Here is a 12,755-nt window from a genome sequence, read left to right on the forward strand (position 1 = left end):
TTCCCCCCCCTCCAATCCCCTGGAGTGTGAACTCAAGGCTTTGTGCTTATTCAGCTTACTGTTTGGCTTACACTCTGCTGCTTGAATGAATTTGCTTCTTGTTTTCTCTTACTGTGATTCCACTAGATAGCTATGTATTTGTAAAGGTACACGTATGTGTACTTATTTGCTTGTGACTCTCTCTATATGTGTGTGTGATACATAGTGATAGGCTAATGTATATAGCATTATTTTTCAATTTGTTTTTAAGTTTAAAAAATTACTGCTACTATTTATTATTATTATTATTGTTATTATTATTATTATTATTGTCAGATGTGAAGCTTAAACTCAGGGCCTGGGTGCTATCCCTGAGCTCTTTTGTTCTAGGCTAGCACTCTACTACTTTAAGCTACAGCACCACTTCCAGTTTTCTGGTGGGTAATTGGAGATAAGAGTCTCTCAGTGAGTTTTCTGCCTGGGCTAGCTTCAAACCATGATCCTCAGAGCTCATCCTTCTGAGTAGGTAGGATTACAGATGTGAGCCACCAGTGCCTGGTTTGTTCAAGTTTCTATGCAGGGTCTTGTTATGTTGCTCAGGTTGGCTTCAGACTCACAATCCTTCTGCCTTAGCCTCCTAAGTGTTGGGATTACATGAGTACACAGGAATGTTGTGATTTTTTGTTGCTGCTGCTCTTGATAGTCTGTTGTACTGTTTTGATTTCAGGGTGTTCATTCTTGTGCTCATTGGCATTAGTATTGCCTGGGTTCCGATGGTGCAGTCAGCTCAAAGTGGACAGCTATTTGATTACATCCAGTCCATCACCAGTTACTTGGGACCACCGATTGCGGCTGTCTTCCTGCTTGCTATTTTCTGCAAGAGAGTCAATGAGCCAGTAGGTATCATTCGCATATGTCCAGAAAGGCTAATTTACCACAGAAATTCCTCTGGAGATTTGCATATTCTCTGGGGGTGGGGGTGGGAGATTCTATTTCCTAAATACCTTTTTTGTATGCCAGCACTGGGGCTTGAACTTAGGGCCTAGGTGCTGTCCCTTGGTTTTTCTGCTGAAGGTTGGTGCTCTACTACTTGAACACCAGTTTTGGTTTATTGCTGGTTAATGGAAGGTAAGAGTCTCATGAACTTTCCTGCCTTGGCTGACTTTGAATCTAGATCCTCAGATCGCGGCCTCCTGAGTAGCTATGATTACAGGTATGAACCACTGGCACCCGACTTTCCTAGCAATCTTAAGCAGACATAGATGTGTCACTAAAACTTTGTATGAGAAACTATTGAGAAACCCTGGGTTTCTGTGTTGGAGTTAACTCCCCCAGAGTTAGTAATGGATCTATTTTCTTTCTGATGCTCCTGGTACATTTACTATTGTACATTTTCTATCCAATCTTGCTGATTCTGACCTGAGTCCAAACTTCCCAGCGGCTCAGCAGTGAACTTGACTTTGCTAGCTAGCAGTTTTCCAAATCCACTGAAGGACACAGTCCTAGGAAAGGAAGTAAGATAGAAAGCCAGGGGGTCATAACATATGATACAAAATATATGGAGGAAGCACTGTGAGCCCAATCTGGCAGGGAGAGCTTCTGAGAGGTCGTAGGACTGACTGGAGAGATTTCAAGCTGGAGCAGAAAGAGAATGCAAGGCAGAGAGAACAGCCTGCCCAAATGAGGAACTGGAAGAATAAAAATAAGGCAAGGGGCTCATGAGGAATAGTATTACCAGGATTGAAGGGAGGTGATGTACACGAATAACGAAAGACATAGCTGGCAAGGCAGGCCAAGACTAAAGGTTAAAGAATTTGGGTCAACAAAGGGCACATATTTTTGTGCGCCATGTGAAAGTTAAATCTGAATTTTACATATAGGAATACATATACAGGGTCATAAACATATGCACACAAACAAATTGGCTAACGTATGGCCTACACAGGTATGGATTACAAGGATGCAGCTCCTTTGGTCAATGAACTTACAGTTTAACAAAATGAATACTTGTACAATGTGGGGTGTGTGCGTGTGTGTGCGAGTGTGTGTGTGTGTGTGTCTAGAAGGAAGGCAGACAAACAGAGAGAGGAAAAGTAGGTGAATACAGTCATAATATTCATGGTAATTTTTTTTTCCTGTTGGTTGTGAGGCTTAAACTCAGGTCCTGGGTGCTGTCCCTGAGCCTCTTTGTGCTCAAGGCTGGCGCTCCACCACTTGAGCCATGGCACCACTTCGAGCCATACTATTCAATGTACATATGTGAAAATGAAAATGGAATGAGGGACTTGAGGGGATGAGGGCATTGGGAGAGATGAAGGAGAATGATGAAAGGGGTGACATTGATCAAGATGCTTTGTGTTCATAAACACACAGGTTGAATTGAAGTCCCTTCTACAAAGACTTAAAGATAATAAAAAAAATTAAAAAAGAAGAATATGGGCCAACAGCAGGGGGTGATGGGGACATTTAGTAACATTTGGAAAGACATTTAATTGTTCTAATTCTGATAATGCTATAGGAGTCTAATGGGTAGGGGTTGGGGCTGTACTGGGCATCCTAAATGGCAAAGGATGACACTCCCAAAGAATTGGCCAGTCCAGAGAGAGGGCTGTCATAGAGCAACTCTGGGCTCCACTCTCTGGAGTACAGCAAGTTGGGATTGCAGGGAGACTCTCAGAACTAGTCAGACACCGGCCAAGTATTGAGGGGAATGTCAAAGGCTTTCAGATTTTTCAAGACCTTCTTCAGGATAAAGACCAAAGGAGTAAAAATAGGTTAATTTCCAAAACAGAAAGGAGCCAGGTACTAGTGACTCACGCCTGTAATCTTAGTTACTTAGAAGAAGCTAAGATCTGAGAACCACAGTACAAAGCCAGCTTGGGCAGGAAAGTCTGTGATACTCTTATTTACACACACACTCTCTCTCACACACACAAACACACACATCTCTTCCCCCAAAGCCTGAAGTGGAGCTGTGGCTCAAGTGGTAGAAACTCAGGGACAGCACCCAGGTCCTGAGTTCAAAGCCAAGGATCAGCTCACAAAACAAACAAACAAAAGAAAAAAAATCCAGCACTGGTGGCTTCTCTTAGTAATCTTAGCTGCTGAGAAGGCTGAGATCTAAAAATTGAGGTTAGTGTTTCAAAGTCAGCCCAGGTAGGAAACTGTGAGACTCTTAACTCCAATTAACCACTAGAAAACTGGAAATGAAGCTGTGGCTCAAAGTGGTAGAGCACTAGCCTTGAGCAAAAAAGTTCAGAGACAGTGCCCAGGCTCTGAGTTCAACTGACCCCCTACCTCTGCCCTCACCCCCCAAAAAATAAAGAAAGAAAAGGAAATCCTTAACAAGCTTATTGATACTATTCAAATCAAGTGAAATCAGGATCTTATTGGAAGGAATAACTGTACAGGGGTTGAATGAGAAGTGTGTTTTTCCTCATTACAGTATTTCTAAATGTTATATTCTGTTTGCATGTCTATGTGTGTGTATGTGCTGACAGTAGGGTTTGAATTAGGGCCTCTTGTTCATACTTGACATTTTGACTCTGCTATTCTGGTTTCACAATGGTCTGGAGTCCATTTCCCTTTTCTAATTTATTCCTTTGCCTCTGTCCTAAGGAATGTTAATAGATTAGATGTTTGTTAGCTGTTTATGTATTGGGCATTAGTTAACACAAGGTTTTTGTTCACAGGGAGCCTTTTGGGGACTGATGCTTGGATTTTTGATTGGGATCTCCCGGATGATAACTGAATTTGCCTACGGAACAGGGAGCTGCATGGAGCCCAGCAACTGCCCCACGATTATCTGTGGGGTGCATTACTTGTACTTTGCCATTATCCTCTTTGTCATCAGTATCATCACCGTCTTGGTCATCTCCCTCTTCACCAAGCCCATTCCAGATGTGCACGTGAGTACCCTCTTGGAGACCTTTCCTGCTCATCTCTCATGTTCAGGCCGTGACACTGCTGGGTCGCCATGGCTCCAGGAGACAATCACACAGTTACATGTTCAATGTGGTATCTGCTTGCCATTGGTTTCACGTCGACAGGTGCAGGGCAGGAAACAGGGCATGCCAGCCAGGTAGCATCAGGCTTGTGAAAGTCCTCCCTTGTGAAAGGGCTCTATGGAGGGGCTGGCTAGTCTCTGGATCCAGCCCAGGCACACGTGGAATCAGATCTCATGAGTGGACAAACTCCCCTGACTGGAAGTGTGTGTGTGTGTGTGTGTGTGTGTGTGTGTGTGTGTGTGTGTGTGTTACTGGGGTTTGAACTCAGGGGCTTGAACTTGTTAAGCAAGCACTCTACCACATGAGCCACACACCAGTATTTATTGTGATGGTGCCACGGTCAGAGTTTCCAGAGATCCTAGAAAGGGACCATATTGCCAGGAGCTGATGGCTCACAGGAAGCTACTCAGGAAGCTAAGATCTGAGGATTGTGGTTCAAAGCCAGGCAAGAAAGTCCATAAGACTCTAATATTCAATTAGCTATCAAAAAAGCTGGAAGTGGAGCTGTGGCTCTAGTGGTAGAGCACTAGCCATGAGCAAAAAAAATCCCAAACACTAAACAACAACAAAACCCTAAAAGCTCAGGAACAGTACCCAGGCCCTGAGTTCAAGTCCCAGGACTGATGCATGCATGCACCCACACACACGTGCACATATACACACACAGAAGAAAGAGACCATGTCTACAAAAATCACTATTCTCAGAGAAATCTGAAGTATGGCAACCTCCTCCTCCTCCTCTTCTTCCTCTTTCTCCTTCTCCACCTCTTTCTTTTCCTCCTTCTCTGCCTCTTCTTCCTCCCTCCCCGCCCCAGTGCTCTCCCTCCTCCCCTTCCTCTCTCCCATCTTCCTCCTCCTCCTTCTCCTTCTGTAACTCATTTTCTGTCCCTTAGCTTTTTTCACTCAAGGTTGGCACTCTACCACATGAGCCACAGCTCAGCATTGGCTTTTTTTTGTGGCAAATTGGAAATAAGAGTCTTATGGATTTTACTGCCCCAGCTGACTTCAAACTGCAACCCACAAATCTCAGGCTCCTAAGTAGCTAGTATTGTAGGGGTGAGCCAATGCCATTTAGCTTTTTTAAAAGTTGTATTTATTGATTGATTGATTCATCGATGGATTGATTGCCAGTCCTGGGGCTTGGATTGAGAACCTGAGCACTATCCCTGGCTTCTTTATGCTCAAGGCTAGCACTCTACCACTTGAGCTACAGCACCACATCTACCACATCTGGCTTTTTCTGTTTATGTGGTGCTGAGGAATCGAACCCAGGGCTTCATGCATGCAAGGCAAACACTCTACCACTAAGCTGTATTCCCAGCCCCAAGATTTTTTTTTTATTTTGGCCAGTCTTGGGGCTTGAACTCAGGGCCTGAGCACTGTCCCTGGGTTCTTTTTGATTAAGGCTAGCACTCTACCACTTGAGTATAAGCACCACTTCCGGCTTTTTCTGTTTATGTGGTGCTGAGGAATTGAACCTTGGGCTTTGTGCATGCTAGGCAAACACTCTACCACTAAGCCACATTCCCAGCTCTGGCATTTAGATTTGACTTACTTCTTAACCATTTTTTCCTCAGCTCAGCAACCAAATGATGGTTTTATTGAAGTCTGACATTTTCTTTCTTTCTTTCTTTTTTTTTTTTTTTTTGGCCAGTCCTGGCGCTTGGACTCAGGGCCTGAGCACTGTCCCTGGCTTCTTTTTGCTCAAGGCTAGCACTCTGCCACTTGAGCCACAGCGCCACTTCTGGCCATTTTCTGTATATGTGGTTTTGGGGAATCGAACCCAGGGCTTCATGTATACGAGGTGAGCACTCTTGCCACTAGGCCATATCCCCAGCCCTGACATTTTCTAATAATATGTCTTAGTCTATTTTTTTTACTGCTATTAGAGAACACCACAGGTTGTGTAAGTTACGGACAAAATTATTATTTAGCTTACTGTTCTGGAATCTGGGAAGTTCAATATTAAGTGGTTGTGTCTGGTGAGAGGATTTTTGCAGCACTGAAAAAGAGAGAGAAAGAAAGAAAGAAAGAGAGAGAGAACTTATTGGTAAAGCACTTCCATAATCATTGCATAGTTGCATTGAGAGCAGAGCTCATGAGCTGATTACTTCTTTTTTTTTTTTCCCAGTCCTGGGGATTGGACTCAGGGCCTGAGCACTTGTCCCTGGCTTCTTTTTGCTCAAGGATAGCACTCTGCCACTTGAGCCACAGCACCACTTCTGGCCATTTTCTGTATATGTGGTGCTAGGGAATTGAACCCAGGGCCTCATGTATACAAGACAAGCACTCTTGCCACTAGGCCATATCCCCAGCCCCCTAATTACTTCTTAAAGTTCCCATCTTTTAATACTGTCACAATGGCAGTCCCATTTCAACATGAGTTTGTGAGGGGATAGTGAAAGCATAGCACAATATCAATGTCCAATTGAATCAGACTTTAAGAATTGTGGGTATACTTCTTTAACTCTAAATAGCCCAATAGTTTAGCATTCTTCTATAGCCTTCCCAATCAAAGTAAAGATGACCAATTATAGGCCTATATTATCTTAAGCAGATAGTCTGGTAACCAAAAATGACTTTTTTGTATGTGTGTGTCAGTCTTGGGCCTGTGCTCTGTCTCTGAGCTTTTTTGTCCCAGGTTAGCTGCTCTGCTACTTGAGCCATAGTGCTGCTTCTGGCTCTTTAGGTGGTTAATTGTAGATAAGAGTCATATGGCCTTTGCTGCCCTGCCTGGCTTTACGCTGAGATCCTCAGATCTCAGCCTGCTGAGTAGTAAAGATTAGAGATGTGAGCCACCAGCACTTGGCTCATCCCACCCTTTAAAAAATGATTTTCAAGGGAACAGAGCCAGCAAATTAACCCAAAGTCATATTTATTCTTAGGAAAAGGAAGGGTTTTAGTTAGCACTCTACTCATGTGTACCCAACTGCAAGGCCAAGGGAATTCCTGGGACCTTTAACCTCATTGTTACATTTTTAAGAGCTGTGACAAACCTTCTTGTCAAACAAACAATGCTTTTATAGTTGTAGAATCACAGCTCTCGGCAGTGTTGTCTCTTGGCTGGATGTGGTGTGTGTGTGTGTCTGTGTGTGTGTCTGTGTGGTATAAATACTGGGGCTTGAACTCTCACTTGGCATTTTTTACTCAGGGCTGGCACTTTACTACTTAAGCCATGCTTCTACTGCTGGCTTTTTGCTGGTTAATTGGAGATTACAGACTTTCCTGCCCAGGCTGGCTGTGAACTATGATTCTCAGATCTCAGCTTCCTGAGTAGCTATAACTACAGGCACGAGCTACTAGTGCCTGCCTCTCCTTTTCTTTTCTTGATGCATTATCTCTTTGTTCTCCTAAGACTTTGCTTGGATCTTTCTGGAAAACTCTTATGATCTCTCCACAGCTCTATCGTCTGTGCTGGAGCCTTCGCAACAGCAAAGAGGAGCGTATTGACCTGGATGCAGAGGAGGAAGAGGAGATCGAAGAACCCCCAAAGGAGACCATTGAAATAGGTGATTTCCCCAAGCCATAATAGGTTACTTGGACCACAGCAAGTCTCTATTGAAGCCTTCACTCAATGCCTTCATCAAAGCTCAGGATGGGAGATGAGATGGATAAAAGGGTATGGCGAGGTTCACTCTTAGGCCTGACAAAGTCCAGGGGTCATTCGAGCTTCTGCACCTTCATATTTTACCTTGTTCAGTGAGTCAGTGAGCAGACAAGAAAGTTGCCACCTTGCCAGAGCACAGCTGGGGATAGGGGAAGCGTCAGAGTTCTTCTGACACAGGCGATGCATGGAGAATCGATGGGACTAAAAGGAATTCAGTTCTAATCACAGATCTTGTGTCTTTCCATAGCAGATTTAGAAAGCCTAACAATGATGGTTAGTTGGTGCTCAAAGGCACCTTTATGATCTTTTCTTTTGTGGTGCTCAGGATTGATTTTAGGGCCTAGCACATGTGATCACTGAGTTACACTTTCAGCCCAGTGCTTACTTTAGAAATTCATGCTTTCTTTGTCAGGCACTGGTGGCTCACACCTGAAGTCCTAACTGTTCAAGAGGCTGAGATCTGAGGATCACAGTTTGAAGCCAGCCCAGGCAGGAAAGTCTGTGAGACTCTTATCTCCAATTAGGCATACATACACAAAAAAGCCAGCGGTGGAGCTGTGACTCAAGTAGTAGAGCATTAGCCTGGATCATAAGAGCTATGATATTTGCACCCAGGTCCTGAGGTTAATTAATCCCCAGGACTGATGTGTGCATGCCTGTGCATTCATGCACACACACACACACACACACACACACACACACACACACACACACACACACAAAATCAATGCCTTCTTTAGCTTCAGTGTTGTAACTTTTATTTCCTGCATGGGAGATGGATGGCTGGAACATGAAGAGTTCTGGGAGCTCAAGTTTATGTGCTTTACCTGGTACTGGCATAAAGGGCTTGTCATTCATTCCTGAGGTAGAACAAGTTCTGAATGTGGCCATCAGGCAAGTCATCAGTGGCTAGTTCTGGATTCACTAGATGCCTAGGGATCATTTGATCTTATCACCCCACTGTACAGATGTGTAAGTTGGGGAGACTTTGTGGATGACCTCAACTCTGATAAAATCTGCTCTTTTTTTCCATTTTATTTTTCTTCATTGTTAAAGTGATGTACAGGGGGGTGGTTACAGTTTCATATGTAAGGCAGTGAGGGGCTGGGAATATGGCCTAGTGGCAAAAGTGCTTGCCTCCTATACATAAAGCCCTGGGCTCGATTCCCCAGCACCATATATATATAGAAAACAGCCAGAAGTGGCACTGTGGCTCAAGTGGCAGAGTGCTAGCCTTGAGCAAAAAGAGGCCAGGGCTAGTGCTCAGGCCCTGAGTCCAAGCCCCAGGACTGGCAAAAACAAACAAACATATGTAAGGCAGTGAGTATATTTCTTATCCTTGCTAACAACTTGTCAGTTCCAAAACTTGGAGGAATGTTAAGAGCCATGAGCAGCTGACCATGGTGCTGAAAACAGCCCCTTCCTGCTCTAGAGCAGGCAGGTGTGTGAATATGTATGCCATGCCCCCTACCTCTTTTAACTTCAAATGTATCTTCAGGATGTCAGTGGTTTACACCTGTAATCCTAACTACTCAGGAGGCTGAGATATGAGAATCACAGTTCAATGCCCAGCCCTTCGTTTTCTTTTTTCTTTCTTTCTTTCTCTCCTTCCTTCCTTCTCTCTCTCCTTCCTTCCTTCTTCTCCTCTTTCTTCTTTCTCTTTCTTTCTTTCTTTTGTAAAATCTGAGAAGCATAGAGCAATGGTCTCTTGACATGATGCCAAAATACATAGTAACCTCACTCTCATGTCTAATGAGTGGTAGAGCCCGGAGCTTGAAATCAGGTGTGTCAACCTCCACAGTCACACCTGGGTTCTGAGGAGGGAGCTTGTTCCCTTGGTGGGCACCCATATTGAATGTCAGGGCCTGGTGAGTGGTTTGATTTAGCAGTGTTGATGTACAGCAGCCAGGAAGTGTTGGTCCCATGCTGCTCTGTGTCAGAAGCTATCCTGACCAGCCCTTTCTCACAGGTGGGTTTATCATAAAGGCTTAGAATGGACAGATGTAGCTAGTTCTCTCCTGAGCCATGTGGGCCACCCTGCTTCCTCTGATATAGAGAACAGAAAGGAGTTTGTGGATTTTCCAGGTGGGTTTCTGTATTCTTCATAATTCATAGTTCGCCAGTCCATGGTTAACTCCCCCTTCTCTCTCATCAATTATTATTAGATCTGATTATCCTGTAGAACACATTAGTGCTGATAGAGATAAAACTCAGGCTAGAGAAGAACGATGGAAGGGATGACATTGATCAACATAAATTGTACTCATAAATAGATATGCTGAAATGAAACCCCTTTGTACAACTACTTAAAAACATTAATTAGAAAAAAAACTGGCCAGGCATCAGTGGCTCACACCTGTAACCTTAGCTACTCATGAGGCTGAGATATTCAAAGCCAGTCCAGGCAGGAAAGTCCATGAGACTTATCTCTAATTAAACACCCCAAAAAAGCCATAAGTGAAGCTGTGGTTCAAGTGGTAGTGCACTAGCCTCGAGCATAAAAACTCAGCAGCCAGGCCCTGAGTTCAAGCCCTAGGGCTGGTGCACACTCACGCATTGCACACACATACACACACACAAATCAAAAATCCAAAAAACCATTAACAAACCACAAAACACCCTCAGGCTTGCTGATCAACAGGCTGCGGAGGTCATCTAATGACATTGTCTTCTACCGAAGTTCATTTGAATATGGCCTATATTCCCCTGGATATTTGAGTTGGGAAAAATTTGAATATTTGCAAGTATTTCATTTTGATAGCTGCTCCATGGCGAGTCGTGATAGGCCTGGAAGCTTTTTTTGTTCCTGGTCCCTTTTGCCTTTGTGTCTAATAATCCCTTTTCTACCTTTCCTTGAACAAAGAAGTTCCCCAGGAAAGAAAAGGTTGCTTCCGGCGAGCCTATGACCTGTTCTGTGGGCTGGACCAGGACAAGGGACCCAAGCTGACGAAGGAGGAGGAGGCGGCCATGAAGCTGAAGCTGACGGACACCTCGGAGAAGCCGCTGTGGAGGACGGTGGTGAACATCAACGGCATCATCCTGCTGGCCGTGGCTGTCTTTTGCCATGCTTACTTTGCCTGATTCCTGCTGTGGTTCCCCAGACGCGTGGTTCTTCCTTGACCTCCTTTGACTCCCATTCTGTGGTTTTGAAGGGAAATCAATCTGTTGTAAATTTTTCCTGGTTGGAGAACCATGTACATGTGTAACGATAGGTTAGCTGGAAGAAAAAAAAACACCTCATTTTCCCCCTTTTGTTAACTTATAACTTATGCATTTGAAATGAATGTGCTACGGTCATTTGTGTATGTACATACTGGAGCTGCAGAAGAAAAAGTGGATTTATGTCAATCCAGGAAGAGCCAGACTCAGAAACAGAAGCCTCGTGATCCCCAATCTAAGTTGGTATCAGAGAGACTGAGTTTGTCAGCCCTGTGTGTAATCCTTAAATATTGCGTTTAGAATTTTGCTCTCCTTGGTTCCTGCCACTTTCCCTATCAGATTTCTAATTTCTGATTTCTCTTCTCTTTTCCCATTTCCACTTCCTCCAATCCCTCTCTTCTCTTCCTTCTTTCCATTTTCTTTCTCTTTCTCTCTTCTCTTTTTTTTCTGTCTGTTCTCCCTTCCTCCTGCTTCCCACCCTCCTTACCTTCCTCCCTTCTTCCTTCCTTTTCTCCTTCCTTTTCCTTTTCTCCCCCTTTCCCCACCATCAAATCTTTTCCAAGTTATTTTCCTTCAGAACAAGAAAAGTCAATGTGATAAATCCATGAACATGTGCATGTGGAGGATGGGAGCTTGTCTAGGGCATTTCATTTTGGAAGAAGGAGTCCCTGAAAGAAATGACTTAGCCCAAAGTCTGAGTCTCAGCCTCTTGTCTCAGGCCTGTAGTAGAAGCCCAGGGAATTTTCTGGCCTTCTTAGAAATTACCCATTATATGTTACCCCTGTTGGAGAGTTTATTCATTTTGGCATTTGCTGTGCCTGGAATACCTTTGCCTCTCAGGGAGGTTTGTTGCCTAAATGACTAATAAAGATTTTATTTATAGATAGTTGCCTGATCCTTTGTTAACCATTGTTTTAAATGGTGGCAGAACAGAGTATAGCCTGAGGTGCTCATAATGAGCAGAAGCACATTTTCCAGTGGCAATGCTGCCTCTGGGGTGATATTAATGTTGACATCTGTGCCATGTCAACGTGACAGAGCAAATGAGCCTGCCCATGCATCTGTCATCTCAGTGCGAGTAACATATTCTACAGCCCATCTCAAAAAGATATAGCTAAGCCCGGATATGAGTTTCAGTGGCAAACTGGTAGATTACAGGGTATCTCATAGCTGCATAAAGTCCCTTCAGAATACACATCCAATTATGTAACTGGGGCCCAGTAAATGATATATAGTAATAGAATAATTTTAGATGTGCAGGTGAGAGCTGTCCTATCATATAAGTTAAAGGTAGGAGAAGAATATTGATATTCAGTTCATAGCTGGGTGTCAGTGGCTCATGCTTATAATATTCTAGGTACTCAGGAGTGTGTGACCTGGAGATTTAAAGCTTCACCGAAAGTCTGTGAGACTCTTGTCTTCAAAGGACTAGCAAAATGCTGGACCAGAGGTGTGGCTCAAGTGGTAGAGTGCCACTTGTGAGCAAGAAAACTAGAGTGCAAAGTCTTGAGTTCAAGGGCTGGTACTGACCTTTTTCATGAACACATGAAAAAATGTGTATAGAAATGAAAAAACAAGCTTTAGAGGGCCACAGAGTCCCTTTAAAATGCAGATGCTTATTTAAAATAAATAAGAAATATCTTAAAATGAAAATACAAATGTCCTTATCTACAGAACATAGTGGGTCCTGGAGTCTTTGACTAACCTGAGGTGAACATTGTGACTTTTGGATCTCACTGGAGCCTGCTCTTTCCCAGTGCTGAGAAAACCATCTTTGAAAAGATGCATTGCGGCTTAGGCTTTTCTTGTTCCCCTTCACAAAAGCAAATCATGGGAGAAAAACCATATATGTGCTTGATTGGAGAAGGGGGTTTTATTAGTTCTTCCCATCCACCCCAAGAAAATCTTCCTTAGCCTCTAGATCCTTATTTGGGACATGAAGTTGTTTCAGTGATACGTCATTGTTTTACCAGGTTGAGGAGTATGGGATTAAGGAGGTAGAG

General features: G+C 43.7%; 1 protein-coding gene across 1 annotated transcript in view; it reads left to right on the plus strand.

Annotated features, from left to right (window-relative positions):
- Positions 1–10,855, plus strand: part of Slc5a1 (solute carrier family 5 member 1) — a 66,858-nt gene extending 56,003 nt beyond the window's left edge. Inside the window, exons 12-15 of the mRNA XM_048343370.1 lie at positions 707–875; positions 3,672–3,887; positions 7,387–7,495; positions 10,457–10,855. Coding sequence (XP_048199327.1) covers positions 707–875; positions 3,672–3,887; positions 7,387–7,495; positions 10,457–10,674 — 712 coding nt within the window. The 3' untranslated portion in view covers positions 10,675–10,855. The remainder of the gene's footprint in view (positions 1–706; positions 876–3,671; positions 3,888–7,386; positions 7,496–10,456) is intronic.
- Positions 10,856–12,755: the final 1,900 nt, after the last annotated feature.

Source organism: Perognathus longimembris, chromosome 3 (assembly GCF_023159225.1).
Source record: "Perognathus longimembris pacificus isolate PPM17 chromosome 3, ASM2315922v1, whole genome shotgun sequence".
Classification (NCBI taxonomy): domain Eukaryota; kingdom Metazoa; phylum Chordata; class Mammalia; order Rodentia; family Heteromyidae; genus Perognathus; species Perognathus longimembris.